Source organism: Orcinus orca, chromosome 9 (assembly GCF_937001465.1).
Source record: "Orcinus orca chromosome 9, mOrcOrc1.1, whole genome shotgun sequence".
NCBI classification, from domain to species: Eukaryota; Metazoa; Chordata; class Mammalia; order Artiodactyla; family Delphinidae; genus Orcinus; species Orcinus orca.
The window spans coordinates 18,640,632-18,664,851 of record NC_064567.1 but is presented as its reverse complement, the minus strand read 5'-3'; the positions used below and the strand labels follow the sequence as shown (position 1 = coordinate 18,664,851).

Sequence of the window (24,220 nt, the reverse complement as noted above, 5' to 3'; positions counted from 1 at the left end):
TCCCTCAACTGTGCATCTAAGGTAAGAGGAATCAGAGGATGTAGGGCCTCCTTTCTGAAAACTGGGGCTGGTATGGGGGAGGAAGCCAAGGTGTGCCAGGGGACATGGGAAGCCATGGATTAAATGTGATGCACTCTCCTACAGCAGCAAGTTTTTCCTACAAATAGTATTTTTTTAATTCCAGCAGAGGTATTGTGGAGGAGGAATAGTTCACATGAGTTTTATGCTAACATGAAGCTTCAAAACAATTCTTGACTGTAGCTAATGTTGGGCTTCAAGACCTCTGGAAGTCAGAGTTCATTCACTTACTCTTTCAGAAGTACCTCTGTCTATGTTCAAAGTTACCGTTGACCAGTGATTCCTAAATACGTGGTCCCATGAGGTTAGAGTGAACACTCGTTTGAAACCACTACAGAAGACTAGCCCCAAGAAGACCGTTTACACAAGGATGTTGAGCTATTTGCTGCCAGGAGTAACTCAAAAACTCTCCAATTTAAGACGAGCACCTGCTATTCCTGCCACCATTTAGGAAGTAGTCATAAAAGAGCATTATTTCCCCCATTTAAAAAGAGTGTTAGGGATTCCCTGGTGGCGCAGTGGTTGAGAGTCCGCCTGCCGATGCAGGGGACACGGGTTCGTGCCCCGGTCCGGGAAGATCCCACATGCCGCGGAGCGGCTGGGCCCGTGAGCCATGGCTGCTGAGCCTGCGCGTCCGGAGCCTGTGCTCCGCAATGGGAGAGGCCACAGCGGTGAGAGGCCCGCGTACCGCAAAAAAAAAAAAAAAAGAGTGTTAATTGGAAAAGGCGGCTTAGCAAAGCAGGAAAATGAACTAGCCACGTGAAAAGATGCCAGCGCTCTTGCCACTTTCCCATTTGTAGCAGCAGTTTATAAAGTATTCTTGAAATGACCAAGCTCCCAGAATGTATTCCTTACCATAAAGATGGCTTAGTTCTCCCATAGGATAGTCTTTTTTTCAGGATGTTCCTGATGAAGAAGAAATCCAACATCCCAAGGCTCCAAGTCCAATAGTACAAGATTTTGGGGCAAGTGATCCTGAAAGGTCCCTTCACCCGCCCCCCCAAGTTGCCTTGGGCAAACTGCCTTGTTCTGTCCCCTCAATCCTGGAAGAGCCACCTTTTCTGTGGGGATGAGAAGAGGAAGTAAACTGTCCCTGGGGAGGCTCCTCTGTCCTTTGGCTATGATAGCATCACTGGCTCAGAGCCTGCACTGAACTCTACCTCCCGGGGCATTTGTAGTACCTGGGCAAGTCATAGCCTCAGAGCCCAGTAGACTTGGTGAGGACTGTAGTGGCATCATGTTGGTGTTAAGATTGGCAAGTGGCAGCCCTCTCCGTCCTTCGCTCCCAGCTTCATGTTTTCTCTACACTGCACGTTCACTCTAATGCCTGCTTCCCTTACATTAGAAGGCACTACTCTTCTCTCCATCACCTGGGCCAATGGCTTTGAGCCAAATGGCTCTCAAGGCCCTTCCTTTTTGCTAGAATTATACCTGGTCCCCTCCCAGACCATCCTACATACTGCTGTCACATTAACCTTCCGGAAGCACAACTTGGAATGGTGCCTCTGTTCTCAGCAGAACTTGGGGCCCCAGATGGGAGGTGCTTTCTTGACTTATCTAGACCTAAAGTGCTTTATTGACTTAACTATCCTGATGTTGTTAGACTCTCTACCTCTGTCCTTCACTGCCTTTTGCCCTGACTCTCTGCTATTCAGCTGCACTCCCCGGGCTAACCAGATTACTCTTCCCTGTCTTTGCTCATCTCTTTTCTTTTCCTTTAATCTAGAATTTCCTTCCTGGAAGCCCTGCCTGACAGTATCCTACACCATTTGAAGTCTTCCTTGATCCTTCCCCTCCCTTCAACATGGTGTGATTCCTCCTTCCTCTGCTGGAAATTCATACCATTGATACCTCACTCCGGGCACTTGGAACATTCTTGTCTTTGTCCGTGAAGAAGAGTGTTGGACTTAAGAGTCAGAAGCCTGGGTTCATTCTGTCACAGCCACAAATGTCTTTGTGACACTGGGCAAGTCCTATAACTTCCCTGGGCTTCAGTTTTCTTATCTGAGAAAAGGGAGTAATAGCTCCCTAGGTGTAGTGAGGGTTACATGACACAGTACATGGAAATTAACTTTGCTAGCAGTTTTCCGTGCTTTTCATTACCTTTCCCTACTTGTCTCTGAGCTATCTGAGGAAAGGGTCTGTGTCTTGCTCATCATTATATGCTACTATTACTATTAATACATTATTATAAATATATTTCCAGTAATAATAGTCAATGTTTATGGAGCAGGTAGAATTGTGCCAGGCACCATTCTAAGTACTTTATATGGATTAACTAATTCTCCCAACAACCTAAGAGGTACTGTAACTTCAGAGATACTATTATTATCCCACTTTATGGAGCAAACCATATATTTCACAGAGCCTCCAATGAATGAGTCAATGAATGAGGGATTGAATGGGACAGAAACTACTAGCAATGCCTGCCAGATGGTTATTTCTCTCTCTTGCTTCTGTACGCCAACTTCTCTTTCTTTTGATCTCCTGAGGCAAATGCAAAATTAGGAGAAAGTCTTGCGTGAACTGAGACCTTGATGACAGGTGTCCCTGGGTCTTTATTTAGACTTCTCATGAAGTGAGCTCCAAGAGGATGGAGATCATGTCTGTCTTGTTCTCCGTTACATTCATATGGCTCAGAACAATGTCTAGTGATCAATAAATGTTTATTGAATAGATAAACTAAGTAGTTTATAAATAGCACATTCATTACCACTGAAACCACATAGATTGCTGACCACGGAGCCAGTGAGCAGTGTTGTGTCTTGCTTTCTCAGGCAGTACTACGAGATGCTGTACAACACGGCCGATGAACTCCTGAACCTGGTAGTGGACCAGGGCGTGAAGTACACAGAGCTGGAGTACATCCACGCCCTGACGTTGCTGCACCGCAGCCAGACGGGGGTGGGAGACCAGACCACCCAGAACATGCGGCTGCAGCGGCTCAAGGAGATCATCTGCGAGCAGGCGGCCATCAAGCAAGCCACCAAGGATAAGAAAATAACTACGGTGTAATGGGTACACCATGGGAGGGGGCGGGGGACTGCTCATTTTGTTTCCTTGGTCATACTCCTTTCTTTGGTATGTTATTTTGTATATTCCGAGCTGACTTAGTTTCCTCTACACTGATGCTTGAGTGGAGAGAAGTTGTAAGGGTTCTTTTCTCTTTGGTTTTGGTTTTTCATATAAACTGTAAAGGGACTTCGCAGTACAGAATGTTTGGATTGAACATTTACTTTGATGCAGTCAATTCCAAAGGGCCTAGGGTGGGATGGGGTGGAAGGTTGTGTCGAATTGAACTCTGCAAAACAATGAATGCATGAATGACTAATACCCAGCAATCTTTGGTAAGTAGATTGTTCCTAAGTTCTAGTCCCTCCCTAAAATCACTTAATAGGCTTCTATTACATAAACAGTAGGATTTTTACTGTCTTGACCTTGTCAGTTTACAGTTCGATAAGTGTATGTGCATTGCTTTCTGTCTCTGTTGCCAATGGCTTCTCAGCTGCCTGCAGTTTTCAACAAGTTTCCCTGACCGAAACAGGACCTCTTCAGGGATTGGGAGAAAAAATCCTTTTATCTCAATCCTTGGGAGAGTTTTGTATGCAGTAGCCTGGACCCAGGTGATAGGTTGGTTTGATGCCTTTTTTTTTTTTCTGCTGTATCAAAACCAGGCACCATCAAATTAATGACGAAAATGAAAGCAGGAAAGGCGATTCAACCCTCCTCTTGAGTTTTCTCCTCTGTTCTCCAAGAGAAAGTGATGGTTAGAGGATTTTTTTATCTCACTTGAAACATTGTCTGGGTGTGAATGATTCGTCAATGCTTACTCTCCTTGGGAGCCCCTAGGTCTTTCTCATCTTAGAAAGTAGCCCAGGCCTGCCAGCTGAGTGAAAGGAAGCCAGAGCAGCTGTGACATTCCTCCTCTGTGCACCCACCAGCTGAGGCTGCCCTCGGCTGGTGTGGGAGCTCGCTGCTCCTGGCACACTCGCCTTCCCCACTGTCCCCATATCTCCAAGCTCTCTTCCTGCCTATGGCTCATATATCACAGAAGAAAGCAATGTCCTGACTGGGACACAACTTGAAAACACGTGGAAAGGAGAGTGGAAAGAACTTGGACCACATGAGGTCATGCCTTATGCCCTGATGGTTCAGAATTTTACACCTGTTTGTACAACTTAGGTCTTGTTGGGAAAAGCAGAAAATTAAAAAATGGTTTGAGAAGCTTAAATGTTGAGTATTGTTTTTCTTGTATTTATTCAGCAAACATTCCCTGAGAGCCTAACATGTACCAAATGCTGCTGGGCAGGGGGGCAGATCGTCAGTAATGAGGACACCCTTATTACCTACCTCTAAGACGGGATGGGAACCGGACTCTAACCAAAATCGTAAGAGATGTGCACTCGGGGCTGGGTTAGAAATCAGGCCAGTGGGGCATCTGTGAAGGGAACTCAACAGGCAGCTGGAAGATGGTCTTCCAGGAGATTCTGGAAGGAATGTTGTAAATCTGTGTAGCTTCAGATGCCCAACTGGGGAGAAGTTGAATCTATATGGGAGATGACCATGGAAAAATGTACTGCCCCTAAACAGCATCACTGGAAGTAGTCTCCCCGAGAAGTGCAGGTGGGAAGAGGGAGACGAGGGGAGATCAGAGCTGATCACTGTGGTTTGCAAGCCTCCCCTTAGTGGCCGTGGCCTGCCCACAGAGCTCCTGTGCCTTTTCTTCCCCTTCCTGTCCACTCTAGACAAAGAACCTTGGAGTGGTGATAGGGAGGCCAGAAGAGCCAGGGTGGGATGAGGGAGTACTTAGGATCATTTGATTGGATGTGGGAAGGGACATGGGTTTGGACAGAGTAGAATGCCAAACACACTGAGAACCGGCAGACAAATGGCCACATGAGCTGCTTCGGGGGAGCGCTTAGAAAAGTGAAATCCGTGCTTTGCTTACAACGATGATAAGATTGAAAAAGGTCAATTCTGCACAGAAAAAGCGATCTAGCGTTCTTTGTCCTGAATTTCTATGCAAGATGGTGCATCAGTCATTATTCTTTGACAGGTCAAGGATAGCCAGTGACACACTCGGTGGATGGTCACGTGGATGCCATGGAGATGGCACAGCTGCCTCAAGACCTACCCCCTTCTGGGACACAGTGAAGAGTTCTACTTGTTGTGGTCCTACTTTGGGGATGTTTTGTGAGACTGCTTTTGTGCCGTTCACAGCCATGACCGGACATCACTAAAGAGAGCCAGGGTCTGCCAAGGGCGGGGTCCAACCTCAACTGACACTGATATGTAGCCACAAGAGTTCGTTTCCAGCCATGAAGACCACTCCATAAATGTGCTTTTGCAGCTAAAAAGGCCAATAAAATAGGCCTCCCCAGAAAGGGCACTAAGCCAAAGCAAACCATTATCTCGCTCTTCTACAAAGCGGCAAATGGGATGGACATGCATGGGTTACTGTCTATACCACTGTCAGCACCATGGAGAGGGCTCATGAGGAAGGGTCTGGAGGCGGAGAACAGACAAGAGCACGAGGAAGGCCGACCCTGAGGTGAGATCCAGCCCGGTCATCAGAGAACCAGCTCCACAAGCAAGAGCAGCCCCAGAGAGAGATTCCTTCTCTTACCGTCACTGTCATCTACTCTCTGGTACTTAGCTTGCTGTCCCACAACCATGTCGCCAGTACTACTTTCTTTCAAGGGATTGGAAAATATTAAAGGAGTCTCTCCCAATTCAGCCTCCTTTAGAATAAATTCCTTGAAGAAGAGGTATTCATTCAAAGGATAGGATCCAACTCTTGGTAGATTTTGGTAAATCGTGTTCTCAGAACTGCCTGCTGACAGTGGTTTCTTCTTCTGCCGTGTTTTCTTACTTTCGATTATCTTATTATCACTTATCAGTACACCTCTTAATCTGTAAACAATACTCTGGATAATATTGTGCCGTTCACCCCATGAGCCCTCATTTACACCTGTGCTGTGGTTACAGTTTCTCTCAGGGACTTTCATCCTTGTACAGTGTTTTTATTCCTACTTCACAGTGAGGTGTTTTTAGTCGTATTGCCCAAGTAGAACTTTTTCCCTCTCACACGTGATTACATCTCTGCTGATTAGATGAGGAACAAGGATATACGTTCCTCGTGCAGCCCTTGGCCGAAGAGGACCCCTGCTTCCAGGCTCTGAAAGACAAGTTCATTTCTGAGGAGGCAAATCAGCTCAACTTCAGTGGTAGGACCAGGCCTGAGCTCCCACAGCCCAGACCCTTGAGACGGCCTGTCATGCAGGATGTGGCGGGGACTCTCCACCTGGAATTACAGCCCTGGGCAGAGTGACCTCACTCACAGAAGCCCCAGCCTCTCTCCAGGACATCGTTCTTGCCTGAATGTTTTCTCGGCCTGACAGTCATTAATTTATGTTTCAAATAGCTTGAGAAGAAAACCTCAAATACAGCCAAGTTGAACTGGCAACCAAAGCCTGATCATTCTTACTGTCAAGTCATATCCATGAATGTCTTAGCGCTAAGGCATTCATTGTCAAAAGGTTATGATTGCCGGTTACAGCAATAACAAATCCGGATACGGATTCATGCAATGGCAAGCAAAAGAGACAGTCCCTTGTGACACGGCACTGGTACTTCCACTCTGATCTTGCCCTCGTCAGAGTCCATATATCCCAAGGCTCCCCTTTCATTTAGGAAGACATCTGGTAGGACTGAGGACTGAAATCTTCAGCCCAACCCTCTTCTGCTCTCTCTGAGCTTTGCCTTTCTGGAAGCCCTGGGCTGTATCTCACTATTCACTCTTCCCTCCTTAACCAGCAAAGAGCGTGGAAGTTGATGGAACAAATGGATTCCCGCTTCACAGCTTCCATGAATGCACCAATGCCATTGCGTTCAGGATTCTTGCTCTGAGACGTAGCTGTGGCTGCTTCCCCAGGACCAGGGCACAGAAAATTCACAGTAAACAACAGAGGGTAACCAGGGTCCCACAAGCGCAAGCTAGACTCACTCCATTGGAGACAAATGCAATGAGAAAACCAGCGAAGTGGCCGTCCTTCTAGCAGGATGTGAAAACAAGGAGGTTTGAAAAGCAGAGCGTGTGCTGTAATACACACACCTGAGAGCAATTGTCTTAATGTGGCAGGGATGGAAAACAAACTGGGCATAATTTGGAGGGAGCGAAATGAGATACCGAGAACAAGAAAACAAAGAATGACTGGGCTCAGCAAAGGTCTCCACTCTGTCCTAATTAGGCACAGTTGTTCTAAGAAGTACATAATTAATAAGCGGATGACCAGATGTGAAATACAGCCAAGATTCTTCCTGAGATGGAAGTTGCAATGAGATGTACACGGCTGGAGGTGGTTGTCCTAATTTGGCTGAGGCTCAAGACCTGCCTGGAATTTTGAGGAGGTGCAGAGGGAAACCGACCACAGCGTCACATCTGAAAACAGCTTGGCCTGTTCCAACTGGGCCGGGGTGTAATGAGAGAGAGTTAATTATCAAGAGATGCAGAAGCCCCTGGAATTGAGCTGGAAGTTTCCTTCAAAGGGAAATGTGCCTGATTTGAGGACTTGCTTTCACATACCTGGGCCACAGACTTATGTCTGTAATTAAAAATATCACCAGAACATTCACACACCTGGAGCAGGGGTCCCTAGGAACCCGAGAGAGAACGCAGTGAGCTGTGAAAGCAGCACATGTATTTTATTCATGTATATACAGTTTATTTATGGACATACAAGTGAAAAGAAATAAAGTCAGGTGCTGTCGGGTGAGTGGAGTTCCCATTATACTCAATCTCATTTAGAAATGTGGCCTCAGATTCCTGCTGACTTTGCAAATAGATACTCTAGGAGGAGAAAAATGGGCAATCTCCTCATCCCAAACTTATTTAATTACTACCAAGCTGAGTTTTCTTTCACAAGGATTTATTTACTGTGAGAGAGCAGGAAACGCTTAGTACCCGTTTTTTGTTACCGTTTTTATTTTATGGTTGCTATTATGTTATTTTAGATACCACTTATTGAAGACTGAATACGTGTCAGGTGCAGTGCTGAATGCTTTAACGCGTACTTCCATTTAATCCTCACAATAATCCTATGAGGTAGGTAGTATGATCATCCCTACTTTACAGAGGTAAGGAAACACAGGCTTAGATTAAGGACTTGACCCCAGACAGATGCTGACGCCAGAGTCCGTGTTTGGAACCCCTCTATTCTCTATCCTGAGCCAAAACCCCTCATCCCTTGTAGCAAAGGGAGGGCACTTCACGTGCTGTATTTGAGTTCCAAATGACATTTTCTGGTAGTTTGACACCTCCATTTGCTCTGTCCTCTCCTGTGGCCCCACTGAATTTGGGGCTACCTGTCTCTCTCCCCTGCTTCTCCTCAGCCCCCCACTGCCTGAGGCCACCTCTGTGGCCAGTACATCAACATAACTCTTGGAAACAAAAACATTTGGCGCAGGGGCTGAGCCCAGCCAGCTGGAGATGGGAGAGGACCCACACCTCGGCCAAGTGTTGGAGTGACCAGGAGGGTGAGAGCTAAACGGTCAGATTTTAGAATCTGCTCTACCTTGGCTCAGAAGGTCACCTCGGCCTTTTACAAGTGGTTTGCTATTGTACAAGTTATTAAATGCCCCAAGCCTCAGTTTCCTCATCTGTGAAATGGGATAATAATAATAATAACAGCTCCTATCCAACACTGTTGCTCTGTAAAGTAAAAGAGGGTGTTCAATACCTGGCACATAATAAGTATTACATATACATGATAAATAATATTCTAATAATAATATGATCTTGTCTGTTTCTTTGAGGTGCTATTGACTCAGTATCTAGAAAACCTGCCCTGTTGATGTGGCATACGAGTACAGCCACCCTGACAGGCCCTGTTTTTAGAAAGGCCTTGGTTTTGCCAGGAGGAGCCCAGGATTTGGAAGCCTGAAGAGCCACCCTCCCACCCGCCAACAGTCATTCCTGATTTTGTTACTCCACTGTTTCAGCCCCCTCTCCCACACAGGACAACTGCCCTTGGTGTCTGGTTCTCAAGCCTGCTTCCTTTTTATCAACAGCTATTAGTGAGTTTGCATCTGATTGCCCACCAAAGTATTATGCACATCTCATTAAACTCTGAAGGCTCCAGTACCGTTTAGGGACCAGGACCTTAACAGAGGAAATGGCCTGCCTGGGCTTTGACTTTGCTGTGTGTCACTCTGCCCACCTATGCTGAGGAATGTCGGATCCTGGATCTCTAAGTTCACAAAGTGGTCTGTGAAATCGAGGTGAGAAAAGGGTCGCTTTTAAAAATCAAATCCGGCTCTGAGCTCTCACTTACCATTCTTAGCAGAAGTCCAACTTCAGTAATTTTTTGTGGTTTCTTCCTGGGGGCGGGGAAGGGGAGGCTTCCATGAAGACAATATGGTCATCACTGTGTCCTGATCTCTTCGTCACTGCTGGTCTGGATGCCAGCTGCCCTCAGGTGCCACAGCTCCGAATGTGGAGGTCCCCTCCAGTGTTCTGAGGCTGCAGTGACCAGCCTCCACGCGTGATCCCCCCACCGTCAGCCCCACCCACGTCCTGCCCACTGGGAGGCACTGAGCTGGGCGCAGGTTGGAGCCACCATGGAATCTACGGCCCCCGTCAATCTACTCAGCTTTGGGGGATTCAACATTCCAGGTTGGACAATTCTCCCCTCTCTCTTCCCAATGCCAAAATCTCTTCTCCTTTCTGCCACTGGGAGATCCAAGGTCCTTTCCCAAGGCTTAGACCTTTCAAAACAATAACCTGCTTGAGGGAGTTCCAGCCCCTTCCCTCTTCTTTTCTGCCCTGCTGAGCTCCAGGAACAGGCTCCAGATAACCTTCCCATAGGGCGGCAGAGGGAGGGAGTATTCATTCTAGTTGGGGATGAGGAGATGACGTCAACTGATTTCTCAGTAACTTGCCCAGTAGTCGATTCATAAAACCTGGATAGAACTTTGGAGCGCTTTCGTCCCAACCATCTCAGTTTTCTGAGGGGTCAGGGGAAGAGTGCTAAGGAACAGAGTAGAGACGCTTAGTGACTGAGGCAGGACCAGCACCCAGGTCTTTTGACTGCCAGTTCCAGAGAGCCTGCGTTTAGAGCCCAAATGTGCCCCCACCCTATTAGGCTGCCACGCGAAGGAGTAGAAGGCAAGGCCCTGCCTTCAAACGCATGACCATCACATGGAAAGAACAGGGCCACAGACAGGACTCAACTACGGAATATTGCAAGCCAGCGTGGTGCTGAAAGTTCATTATGTGGTTTAGGCTAAGTACTTGAGGAATTCAGAAAAAAATAATAACATTATAGACTACTGTTAGCCGGATACAACTTCATGGAGGGCTAGGAACTGGACTACGGTCTTGAAGAAAGTGTAGAGTTAGGGTAGTGATGGGGGGACTTGAGGTGAAGGGGTACATTTTGACAAATGCTACAGTTTGGAAGGAAGCAAAGAAAATTAAGCAAAAAAGAAAACTCTCAGAAATATAAGAAGGATCAGCAGAGTATAGTTATGAAAACTAGTCAAGAGGGAAAACGAGTCAGGGAGGAGGCCCAGCACATTGGATGTTCTTTCATTTGTTCCAGACCTTGCTGGGAGTCAGTGGATACGTGGGATCTTTGAATCTCTTGGGATTACATGGATGCGGCATTTGGAGGGATGGTTTGTTACTGCATTATATGAAATAAAAGTCTGATAGTTTTAATTAGATTCTCAATGTTTCCTGTTCTCCACCTTCTAGGAATATGGTAGGATTGCATTTCCTGGCTCCTTTGTGTTTGGCTGGAACCATAAGATTAGGTGGCCAATGAATTGTGAGTAGAGGTGTGTCACTTCCCAGCCCAAGCATTTAATTACCTGTGTGCAAGCCTCCACGGCACTGCCCCCTCTGCCACAGCATCTAGGAACATTCCAGATGGTGACCACTCATTGTGCTTGGGTCCCAGAGGGAGGAAGATGAAGAGCTCCATTTGACCTGCAGTGGACATGTGATGTAAGCCTGAAATGAATCTTTCTTATTTTAAGCCATTGAAATTTGGGGAGTGTTTGTTACTGCTTCATAACCTTGCCTATCCTGAATAATGCACATAACAAAGATTAGGAGAATGGGAAGATCAAGGGAGTTTTAATGAAGGATTACATCAAAGATGTAGTGAAGTTATTACATCAAAGAGGACTGTTTGAGTGGAGTGATGGGCACAGGAGCCAAGTTTGGAGGCTCAGGGGAGAAGAGGTGGTGCTTTGCCAATGTCAGGTGCTCAGTCAGCATGTTTGTCCTAGAGATGGAGGCAACAACAGGGATGTGTTTTTCGCCCAAGGAGTGACCCTGGAGCCCCCAGTTTATTTATGTCTTTTGCTTTTTCTGCCTCCTTCCTTTATTTTCACTCCTGTAATATTAGTACACCATGTACATACGTCTTAGTTCAGTGTTTCTAACTATTCATAGTAAAGCTTCTATATTCAATACATAAAGAGGAAAAATTAGTATCTGTTATAATTAACAGTTATTAAAGCTTAAAACCTCTACATTTTCACTGAGGTCTAATCATCTCAATGGACCAGACCCTTTTTTCTTTGGAAGCTTTCCATAGCAGTGCCATTCAGTGCCAGTCCCCAGAATTGAGTTTTTATCCTCTGACAACAACAGGTCCATTCACCAAAACATGAAAAAGACTGGGAGAAAAATCTATTTTCTGTTTTTCTACCCTCTTCTGCAATAACGCAGAGTTCCTTATATTTCTCTGGTGTTCCAGTGGAAGTAAATGTTAATTGCTTTGAAGGAGGTATGAAGTTGCAATTTGAAAAGAGAAAACATAACACTGAGATGCTCTTAACTCAGCCAGTTTTAAGAGACTAATAAAGCACAAGGTACTAGGCCTTTTGGCACTTAAAGAGCTGCAATTCACTCATCTACAATATGGCAAATGTTAAAGTATTTTCACAGAGGTTATAGAAATCCTTAAGTTTTGCAGTTTTATTAACTGTTATAATTTTCTTCCATTTACCTTTCCTTATTTCTTAGATACAGTTAGTTGTGGTGCAGGTCATGCCCCAGCAGACCCCTGTGATGGTTACACACTGTCCCAAACCCTACTCAGAGTTTAGAAGGCAAGAAAGGGTATCTAAGTAATTTGCCCCGTGTTCCACCCGTCGATTGAGGACTGATTGTCTTAGTCTCTTCTGGCTGAGACTTGCTAAAATACCAGAGTCTTGGTAGGTTATAAGCAACAGAAATTTAGTTTTCACAGTTCTGGAGGCTGCTAACGTCCAAGATCAAGGCACCAGCAGATTTGGTGTTTAGTGAGGGCCCACTTTATGGTTCATGGATGGCACCTTCTTACCATGTCCTCACATGGTGAAAGGGGCTAGGGAGCTCTGTGAGGTCTCTTTTATAAGGGCACTGATCCTATTTATGAGGGCTCCACCCTCATGACCTAAGCACCTTCTAATACCATCACTTAGAGATTGGGATTTTAATATATAAATTTTGAGAGAGCACAAACATTCAGCCCATGGCATGGATCTAAACCAATTTGATATTCCCATTTGTCAGCTTCCTTTGGTACACATTAGTAGCCTTCAACCATAAGAAGTAAGTAGGAGCACCATACCTCCTGCCCATGGCTTTGCTAGCAGGTGGTATGCTACAAAGTAAGCAGGCCACAGACAGCATTTAGCCAGCGAGGACAAAAGTTGTCTTTCAACATGCTCTGTAAGTTCAGCAAAGTCCCCACCCTCTGTCCCTCCCCTCTGACCAACACCATTATTGGAATGTTCACTTCAAGGCAAACGCAACATTTTGACAGCAGGATCAGAATCACCTTCTAGTCAGATCTGGAGGCATAGTTCTCCATAATTAAGGGGGATCGAGGACCCAAAGTACTGGGTCCAAAGTCCACAGCTGTCAAGTACTGGGTTTCCTTATTTTTAAATTCATTCATGAGAAGGCGGTAAAGCCTATGACGTCTCAGCAGCCAAGCTCATGTCTTGAACACATCTCACCACTCACTTCTAGCCCCTCTCTTGGTAATTAACCAGCCTTCTGGTACTGGGCAGATCTAGATGGCAGGACTTAAAAAGTTTGCCACAGCCATCTCTGGAGAACAGGTTCTGGAAGGATGCCCCGGGGTCTGGCCTTGAGGAACAGCATTCCTTAGGGAGCCACCTGCTCGGGCTATCCTGCCTCTCATTAATATCCCGCCCTGCAGATGCTGCGTTAGTGTCAGTTTCTAATTCCCCACAATAGGACATCTACTGATTGTCATTTTCCTAGTTGTGGACGTGGCTTTGCTTTGAGTGGTCCATATGACCTTGGGACCTAAAACTCGAATTTGCAAGGCAGGACCCAGGCTTTAGTCCCAACCTGCCTCAGAGCACAAAGACACTAACTAGGTCCACAGAAAACAAGGCTGGGCTCAACCCCAGTGATATGGTGCTTTTCTGACCCACTAAGGGCTCCACTGTAGCCGCCTACAATTAGGAACCATGAACTAGTAGAGAGAGCCCCCCAAACCTATCCCCTACTGTTGGTGCAAACTGGTTCCCTGTCCAGGGGTGTAGAGCTTTATACCCTTATCATGCCCAAATTAAAGTCCATCTAACTTATCCTGTTACTATCTAGGGCCATGCCACTAGCCCATAGCTTATTAATAATGTATAGCTGCAGCCTCTGACTTAGTAAAGCTACAAAGGTCCCTCATTTGCATGATTAGCTCTTACCTTACTGATTAGAAAGTTTCATCCTGTCCCCAAACCTACCCTTTCTTAATGAATGGCTCTTTTAAAGGGAGCCAAGTTCTCTAAAATGCATCTCAGATCCAAATAAAAAGGAACCACCAACAAAATAAAACCCCATTATTTTCTTTGTGGAATGAGAAGAGAGGAGCTTAAGAAGGTTTTAAAAAGTTCAGCACCATGCTTACTGAAGGAACGAGAAGTAGCTATGGCTGTTAGCGGGGACTTGGGGGACATGCGGTTGGAGAAGGACCTGGGGGCTCGTAGGAGATATGAATGTGTTTTTAGTGTTTACATTGAGGAATGCGGGGTAACCACTAAGGGATTTTAAGCAATAGAGTGGGATCAGGTTTTGACTTGAGAAATATTACCCTGGGAAGAAGATGAATAATGAATTGGAAGGTGGACGACAGGGAGACTAATATAATCCAGGAGGAAGATGATGCTTCGCTTTATTGCTCTTCACAGATACAGCATTTTTTACAAATTGAAGGTTTGTGGCACCCCTGCATCAAACAAGTCTATTGGAGCCATTTTTTTTTCAACAGCATTTGCTCACTTCATGTCTCTATGTCACATTTTGGTAATTCTCAAATATTTCAAACTTTTTCATTATTATTTTATTACAGTGATCTGTGATCAATTATCTTTGATGCTACTACTATGACTGGCTGAAGGCTCAGATGATGGTTAGCATTTTTTAGCAGTATTTTTAATTAAGATATGTACATTTTTTAGACGTAATGCTATCGCATACTTAATAACCATAGTATAGTCTAAACATAATTTTTATATGCACTGGAAAACCAAAAATTTTGTGTGACTCACTTTATTGCTATATTCGCTTTGTTGCGGTGGTCTGCAACTGAACCCACAATATCACCCATGAAGGCCTGTATACTAAAATCCATTGAAGTCGTACACATTAAAAGTGTGGGGCTTCCCTGGTGGCGCGGTGGTTGGGAGTCCGCCTGCCGATGCAGGGGACATGGGTTCGTGCCCCGGTCCGGGAGGATCCCACATGCCGCGGAGCAGCTGGGCCCATGAGCCATGGCCGTTGAGCCTGCGCGTCCGGAGCCTGTGCTCCGCAATGGGAGGGGCCACAGCAGTGAGAGGCCCGCGTACCGCAAAAAAAAAAAAAAGTGAATATTATGGTATATATCTCAATAACAAACTATTTTTAAGACAAAAGTGTCCACTTTTCAACAAAGAAATTATGAGACACACAGAGAAACAGGAAGGTATGGCCCACACACAGGAAAAGGAGCAGTCAATAGAAATTATTCCTGAGGAAGCCTGGATGTTGGACTTAACTATATAAAGACTTTCAATCAGCTATATGTTCAAAGAACTAAAGAAAACCACGTGTAACGAACTAAAGGGAAGAATAAGAATAATGTCTCACCAAGTAGAGAACATCAGTAAAGAGAGAGAAATTGTTTTTTTAAAAGAGGCAGCGTTTAATTCCACTCCCCTTGAGTTGGGCTGCAGTCAGCAACTCAATTCTACTGCGTAGACTATGGCAGAAGTGATGGTGTGTGACCATATGAGGTCCTATAAATACTGAGGCTCTGCCTTGCTCTCTTGGATCACTTGCTCTGGGGGAAGCCAGCTGCCACGTCATGAGGACCCTCAAACAGCCCCATGGGGAGAGCCACATGGCAAGGAACTGAGGCCTCCTGCCAACAACCGTGTGAGTGGGTCACCTTGGAAGCAAAGCAGAAGCTCCAGTCAAGCCTTGAGCTGACTGTAAATACCCCAGCTGACATCCAAATAACTCATGAGAGACCCTGAGCTAGAACCATCCAGGTAATTTGCTCTTGGATTCCTGACCCTCAGAAGCTGTGTTGTTTTAAGTAGCTAAGTTGTTTTAAGTAGCTAAGTTTGGGGATGATTTGTCATGTCCCAAGTAGTAACTAATACATGCTGAGAGGAAAAACCCTCTAAAATAATCAAAGAAAAGAACTAAGGTCATTAGAGAAATGTTACCAGGGGGCTAATTTTGTTTTAAAACAGGGAAGAACTTTCTACAGTGAGAGCAGCCCACAGTGGAACAGGTCACATTTTAAAGTAGTGAGCTGCTTGTCACTTAAAGGTTTCAACCAAAGATAGATGGCCACTTATCCTAGGTGATGAATGTGGTTTCCTCCTCCAGTGGGTAGATGATTTTTGTGAATGACCTCGGTTTTCAATTTTACTTAGAATTTGGCACCCATCACTACCACTGCCATCTGTTTTCCAGAAAGAATTTGAAGCGCTCTGGAATTATGACACATATACATAAACAAGCTAAGATAAAGACAAAAAGCAGAGACCAGAAACCACATAGAAGAATTAGGAAGATTACTGCAATCAAAAGTAAGCCTGATAGAAGCTTAAAGAAGAAGAAATCCAACTCCCAACCCCTGGAGATGTTGACTCAGTAGGTGTAGAGTGGGACCTGGCAGTATGTTCCTTTTTTAAGCCTACTAGATAATTCTGGTTGGAGGATCTACTGGCCTGGAATGTTCCTCCCAACTCTGTCATCTCCTCTATGCTTTTCTTAGGGGCTAAACATTACCCAATTTAAGGTAAACTGAAGAATATTCCCTGTTACAGATAGAAAAAAATGTATCTGTAACACCTTAAGGTGTTGCACTGTAACTGATTTGTAATGGATCCCTTAAGGTGAGTATGAGAAAGCCTGGCTCCCTCCTGAATGGAGAAAAGCAGATCTCACTGTCCATATCTTCCAGGGACCACCTTGAAATCTCCTCAAACAAGGCTATTGAGGGCTTCCCTGGTGGCACAGTGGTTGAGAGTCCACCTGCCGATGCAGGGGACACGGGTTTGTGCCCCGGTCCAGGAAGATCCCACATGCCGCGGAGCAGCTGGGCCCATGAGCCATGGCCGCTGAGCCTGTGCGTCCGGAGTCTGTGCTCCGCAACGGGAGAGGCCACAACAGTGAGAGGCCCGTGTACCGCAAAAAAAACAAGGCTGTTGAATCTTGCTAACATTGGGAGGCAGTCTCCTTGGTTCCCCCCAATGGAAGGTGCAGGAAGTGCTTTTGGCTCATAGGCCATCCTTGCTAAAACAAGCTCCTGGGTGTCACAAGACAAGGGTCAACTCACCAATCCCAAGGCATCCTGTACTTTGACCAGGGATCAACTGGCACAACCTGATATGGGATGGAAACATCCAAGTTCCTAGCAGATCCCTCTAATCCCTAAGTCTCTCCTCCTGGTTATTTCAGTGCCCCTGAAAAAGACACTAAGATGTTACAGCTCTGATTCTGAGTCTGACTGGGCCTAGAAAATGTTCATGATCATATCAGTTGGCCACCTTAGTCATAAAAGGTTCTGGAAGAAATCTGACTTGGAATTGTACTGCCTTCCAATGAAAATTCAGGTGATCCGGGATATCCAAGGTCCTAATAACTACTGCATTCTCAGATTCCAGTGCTGTGAGCCTTGGGCAGTGAAGTCAAATGTGTAGAGCCCGGCAAACATGCATCCCCAGCACTGTCATGAACGGAGGCTGTACAGTTATTCATCGAAATCAAGTCTGAGACAAAAGTAGAGAAACGGCACCTGATTTTCTTTCCAACCAAAGTCCCTGCTTAATTCCAAACATATTCTGCAGGCTGGATGTCGGGCAGCTGAAGGGTGATCAGTCTTATGCTGGAATTAAAGCCTGCTGGGATGCTAATGTAGAAGCACCAGTGGGTTTGCTGGAAGGTAATTTAGATCTACATAATTATGACTTAATCCCTCACCCTGTGACATCAAAAAGGTCTCTACCCAAGTGGAAGCTGCATGATCTCATGCCGCAAAGTACAGCTGTGTGACTCCTGTTCCCTTTTTTGTGTAGTGCTCACGTCAGTCATGATAACTTTATTAAATGGTGTGACCCGACCCAGTTCTTGCACACAGGGCGCTATCTCCTAATCAAAACTGCAAAATGTGGCTGGGCAGGCTGTGGAGAGAAATCAAGATGTGCATCTTAAATAGCAAATTAACTGCTCTGGTTGGGAGAGCTGCCGGCAAGCGGGCATGGTTCAGAGCAAGCTCAGTTTTTCGTGGGAGCAGCTGGAAGTACAGCCTTGAGCTTGTACTGTCTTCAGAATTCCAGCACTGGGACTTCCCTGGTGGCACAGTGGTTAGGAATCCGCCTGCCAATGCAGGGGACACGGGTTCGAGCCCTGGTCCGGGAAGATCCCACATGCCGCGGAGCAACTAAGCCCGTGCGCCACAACTACTGAGCCTGCGCTCTAGAGCCTGTGAGCCATAGCTACTGAGCCCACATGCCACAACTACTGAAGCCCACGTGCCTAGAGCCTGTTCTCTGCAACAAGAGAAGCCACCGCAATGAGAAGCCACACACCACAACAAAGAGTAGCCCCCACTCGCCGCAACTAGAGAAAGACCGTGCGCAGCAACGAAGACCCAACACAGCCAAAATTAAAACCTCCAGCACTGGTTTTGGGGACAACTGTCATGGCAGGGAATTGCCACTGGGACACCCCCTCATCACACACAGCAGGTTCCCAGGGCCAAGGAGAGCCCTCTTTGAAGTACATATGCTTCTCTTGCCTCTTCCGAGGGAGATGAGAAATGGACATGGGAACTAGAGACCCTGCAAGCAGTGTCAACGTTCCCTTCAAAATATAGCTTGGAGCCCATTCAAGTACCTGAACCAGATGCAAAGCCAGTGCTCATGTCATAAAGCACAGAAAAGTTATAGGGGTTACTTAGGGCAAAGGCCATCGAAGAGGGATAGAGATTATGTCAAGCTTGGATAGGGAGATGAAGAGTACATCCAGGATGTTTCCATAAGGAGGTGACATCTGAGTTTGGCTATAAGTATGATGTTTTGGGTTGAATCATATCACCTCAAAATTCATATGAGGAAGTCCTAACCCCCCAGTACGGCAGAATGTGACTTTATTTGGAAAAGGGTCATTGTGGATGTAAGTAGCTAAGATAAGGTAATGCTGGAGTAAGGTGAGCCCTTAATCCAATGTGAGTGGTGTCCTTAAAGAAGGGGAAATGTAGAAAAGTACACACGCACACACACGCACACGCACACGCACACGCACACACACAGAGATGCTATATGAAAATTGGAATTATGCTGACACAAGCCAAGGAACTTAACCAGAAGCTAAGAGAGAGGCCTGGAACAAACCCTTCCTTAGTGCCTTCAGAGGTAACATGGCCCTGCTGACACCTTGATTTTGGACTGGCCTCCAGAGCTGCGACCCAATAAATTTCTGTTGTTCTAAGAAGCCACCCAGTTGCGGCACTTTGTTATGGCAGCCCTAGCACACCAACACAGATTTGTAGGACTATATTTTTAGACATGGGAGAAGAGAAACTTGGGTGGAGAGAAGAGCACAAGCTTATTCAGTTGAGAATGTGCTCGCACCTCAGGGGCATCCTACAGTTCAGTTTTACTGGAACCAAGAGTCTGGAGAGGAGCCGGGGGAAGCTCTATTAGAGTCAGGCATAGAGAGTTTGGAATGCCAGGAAACTTTTTATCTGGAGGAGTTTGCTTCTCAGCCGATGTATGTTGTGTTTATATTTATTTTACATCCACTTGGGCAGGAAGTGATTTGAGGCGTCTGCCTTTAGTCTGTAGGTCATGGGGAACCAGGTCGTGTGCTGCCAAGTGACTCGATCGGAGCCTCCACGGGAAAATGAACTTGGCCACCTTGAACTTGGCCACCTCCTTAGGGAAATGAGAGGCAAGCAGCAGCCTCGGTAAGAAGCTGCACCGTCATCTGAAAAAGAAGCAAAGAAGGACTGACACAGGCAAGTGGCAGCAGAACAGAGAAGAGGGGAGGAGGTAAAAAGGTAAAAGTCTATGTTGACCTGGCAGATGTTCGTGAGTGGAGAGGAAGGGAGAGGGAGGAATTGACCATAATGTTGTCAACATTCTGAGCTTGGTGACTGGGAGGACAGTAGTGCAATTTACACATTTAGTGAGGAACTCCTTCCAGTGTTGGGGGAGTTGAGGGGTTCTGATGCCGAAAGCTCAGCCTCTGTACACCGGTACCGAATCGACTCTCGGAGATAGAGTTTTGGGTGAAGTGCAAAAGAATAGCTTTATAGCTTCGCCAGGCAAAGGGGGACACAGTGGGCTCCTGCACTCGGAAAGTATGTGTCCCAACCCAGGGGAGTTTGGTTTGGAGTTTTATGGCAAGGGTTCAAGGGTGGGACTGCTGATAAGATTAGGGTGTGTGTGTGGGGGGAGGGGGGTGCTGTACTCGTTTAATCTGGTCTCAGGTGATCTTCTTGATGAACTTCTCTGGTTCCTTTAGTGTGGCCCCAGGTGGTCTTCTCTAGTATGGAGAATGCTGACATCTTCCATTTTCTGGGTTTTAATTCTATGAAGGGCTTAAAGACATTGTCATGTGTATCCCTTGAGGTGGAACCAGGACCCTGCCCCAAGGCTGCACTATTGTTTTCTGTCTGCCCCTCCTTTTTCTTTGCATCCCTTCCTGTCCTGGATTAGCAGCTGTTGGAATCTGCCCCTTGGGACTCTGGAAAGATCGTGGAGGCTGGAGTCAAGAAACAGGGGACAGAAAGGCCCCACATGTCCTGTTCGGTTTCAGTTCCTTTGTGCACACTGACTTTGGGGTGACTGTGTGGGCCCCAAGCAGAGGAGTCCAGGAGCCAGTTGAGCTTGGAAGAAAATATGGCATCATTCACCTAGATAAGAGAACTGAAATTTTGAAGCCAGCTGAAAAATAACACTTCTACTATACAAGAAATGAAATGTGAAAAAAAACAGTGTTAATCCATTTGAAGGTTGTTCTAATATATTCAAATATGGGTTGTTTTTCTTCAAAGTACTATTAACAAAGAAAACATTTAGTGGAAAAAACTGCTTGAACCTTGCTGTTAGCAAAGTTCCCTCCCCGTGGAAGGCTGAAGTAATGAAATGAATAGCTGTTTATCAAGGAAGGTCTCTACCAACTGGAAAAACAAAAGCATGAACTCAAGCCTGAGGTCCTGCAGCCCTTGAGGGTGATCTCCCTGCTTTGCTCTTTGGGCCACAGCAGGAAAGAGGAAGCAGAAGTAGAGCCAGCAAGAGAGGACGAAAGCACAGACAGACACAGCAGCTTGGCTTTCTTCGGAGAGTTAATTAGTTGGTGAGTACTGAGCTTTCTGACAGAGGAACCTCTGGTCATCAAAGTATTCTTCACTGATGCATCAGGAGAAAGAGGCAAAAGAAGCAGCATCCGGGAAGAAGACCCCTTGGATGCTTTTAGCACCAGAATGAAAAAGTACTTTCTTTAAAGCAGAGTAAGAAAAGCCTTGGTTAAGTTCAACAGTAAAGGGTAGTAGAAGAATATACTTAACTCATACCTGACCATACTTAACGCCTTTGCCTAAGTATTCAGGAATACTTAAGCAGGTAAAAGTGAACAGAGCTCATACAATCTCATCACCAAAACTTATGAAGCCAAGTAAAAGTGGGTAAGAGCTCCCATGGTGGCGTGTCACCCAAACTACTCACTACCTCATTGCCTCATTGCCTCATTATAACAATATAATGTGTTTTATTTGGGGGACGGATTATGCTCAGAGGCTGAGATTGTCTTTGCCAATATATATTTTTTAAATTTACTTATTTTTGGCTGTGTTGGGTCTTTGTTGCTGCACACAGGCTTTCTCTAGTTGCGGTGAGTGGTGGCTACTCTTCATTGCGGTGCGTGGACTTCTCATTGCGGTGGCTTCTCTTGTTGTGGACAACGGGCTCTAGGCTCGCGGGCTCTAGAGCACAGGCTCAGTAGTTGTGGTTCATGGGCTTAGTTGCTCTGCGGCATGTGGGATCTTCCCAGACCAGGGCTCGAATATGTGTCCGCTGCATTGGCAGGTGGATTCTTAACCACTGCACCACCAGGGAAACCCGTCTTTGCCAATATTTTACTTAACACAGGTTCACTGCAGGAATTATAATAATTTCACAAGCCAATAGCATACAGGATAATGTCTCGTAATGAGCCAATAAAGAAAGAACATACTCCAATCCAAGGATAGATTAATCACACTATTGTTCCAGGCAAGGGGAGACAAAAGGAATAAAGTCCAAATTTAGTTCAGGAGGTACCTTTATATGAGTTGGTACTCGGTAGAGATGACTTGACCAACCAAGAGCTGACGTCCAGCTACCGGCACAAAGGCCAAAGTCCCTTGCGGCTCAAGCGTGTTTCTAGGGAATATGGTGCCATGGTGCTGGTGGGCAAGGTGATCTCCAAGAGCGGTTGCGTGACTTTTGCCACTGCCACTAAAAGAGGCACCTTTGCCATGGCCCTAAGGGTATTTGGAGACCTATTTAGGTCCGCAAAGAGTCGCCTTGCTCAGACCAAAACTCTGGGATGGTCCTCACAAACTCTGGGTATTATCATCTAAATGTCCCCTCACCATGTTTGCTTTTTCATATGTTTTGGTCGATAAGCCCCCATCGGGGCCGCTGGGCAGCTGAGCTCAGAGTGCTTATCAATGACAACAGATGAGATGATGACATCTGGACACAGCTTACTTCGTTCTTATTTCAAAACTGAAACTGGAGGGAAGGGGGCAGCGCACAACCTTTAAAAGAATGACATAGCCGTTGGACATGACAAATATTGGTTAGAACCAGCGAGGTCCAAGACGGCAGAAGATTTGACTTCCAGGGGACCTTGAGCCTCATTATAGGCTCATTGTAATATATTAGCATAAGCTAAGTGACACACCCACCAGCGCCATGACAGTTACCAGGACTAACATCAGAGATCAGAAAGTGAGGGGTGGCCCAGTTCCTGGAAATCTCCGCCCCTTCCCCAAAGTAGTTGGAAAAATCCTCCTCCTCATTAGCCTGTGAAATTACCCAGCCCATAAAAACTAACCACCCCATAGTTCAGGGCCCCTTGCCCTCTGAGATGGCCCCCACTCTGTCTGTGGAGTGTGTTCCTCTATAAATAAATCCACTTGTTACCTATCACTTTGTCTCCCACTGAATTCTTTCTGTAAGGAGACAACAAGAAACTGAGCTTCCTTAAGTCCTGACACCAGGTGTGTGATCTCAATTAAAAGACCGTGGGTTCAAGTTCCAATCTGAGTTGCACAGTTTCAAGACCACTTCTAAAAACAACTTTTTTTTTTGGTCTTTGTCATAAGCAAGTGGATTTGAAATCATATCAAACCAATACGCAACAGTGAACCACAAGTAATTAATTTCTAGTAGCCACATTTAAAGGTGAAAACAAACAGGTGAAATTAATGTTAATAAAATTTAACATTTTAATAAAATAGCTTGTTTAACCCAATATGTCCAAAATATTACCATTTCAACATATAATTAATATTTTTAAAGTTTTGAGGTATTTTATGGGGCTTACTAGAGTATACACTACCTGAGGGCAGAGACTTCCCTCAGGCTGTATTTTGCACTGTGCTTATCATAGTGCTTTGCACATAGTAGGTCCTCCATAAGCATTTGTGGAATTGAATTCAAGGATAAAAATCTGGGGTGCCCTGTGAGCATAAAGTTGTAGTGTGAAAAGTTTTAAGAGTATAAAGAACAGAGAGTATTGAGAAATTCATTTGAATTTGACAGACAAGTAGGAGGAGCATGCTGAGAGGAGACCAAATTGGGAGAAGAGGTGCATGCGGGGTGCAGTTGGCGGACCCTTGAAGAGCCCCAGAGAAATCAGAGACCCGGCATTATCTCATTATCACATTAAAGAGCTCGAGCCCAAGTTGACTGCCCTTTGTTGACAGATACCTATTTGATCTTACAAAAGAACATGGGGAGAGAAGTTTCCTATGGCTTCTGCGAAATTGCTCTGCATTTCACAGAGAAAGCTCTCTAAATTACAAAACAGAAGTGAATGGGAAGTTATTAACTGCCCCAGATTCTACCAAAAGGAAAAAAAAAGCACTAAATAGCTCAAGTAACAGGTTAACCATTGGAAACATTCAAGAGTGAGTTCCGTCATCAAGGGAAATAATGAAAGACACAAGGTGGTCCTTGGCCTGGGCAGAAGGTGGCCATTTTAGGAAACCCAGGCTCCGTCTGACCCCATCCCACCACTACAGAGGTTGGTGATGTTATACTAACGCAGTTCCAAGAGCCCTATGTGGGAGTGTCACCAATCCACGTAAGAAGAGACCATCTCTGCCTCTGAACCATTTTTTTTTAGAGGAGACCCAGAAGCCCCTCCAGTAGAGACATACCATTGGCCAGACAAGTGCCACGTGATCAACCTAAATCAGTCACCAGCAGGCAACAGGACACTCTGATTGACTGAAATGAATCAAGGCCCTCAGCAGGGGCTGCCACTGCATGGGGCCAGCCTCCTGGAAGCAGCACTTGGCTTCTGGAAGGCAGGGTTCCTGGAGGAGGTTGAAGTGCTGTTAGG

General features: G+C 45.8%; 1 protein-coding gene and 1 long non-coding RNA gene across 3 annotated transcripts in view; both read left to right on the top strand.

Moving 5' to 3' along the window:
* Window positions 1-3,734, top strand: part of EXOC4 (exocyst complex component 4) — an 811,980-nt gene extending 808,246 nt beyond the window's left edge. For both annotated transcript variants that reach the window (XM_004272179.4, XM_049714951.1), the window contains exon 18: window positions 2,856-3,734. In XM_004272179.4, the coding sequence (XP_004272227.1) occupies window positions 2,856-3,093 (238 nt within the window). In that variant the 3' untranslated portion in view covers window positions 3,094-3,734. The remainder of the gene's footprint in view (window positions 1-2,855) is intronic.
* Window positions 3,735-4,759: 1,025 nt separating this feature from the next.
* LOC125965439 (uncharacterized) lies at window positions 4,760-20,583 on the top strand. The gene is made up of 2 exons (XR_007479319.1): window positions 4,760-11,086; window positions 19,440-20,583. It is a non-coding gene; the product is annotated as an uncharacterized LOC125965439 (long non-coding RNA).
* The last annotated feature ends 3,637 nt before the right edge of the window (window positions 20,584-24,220 follow it).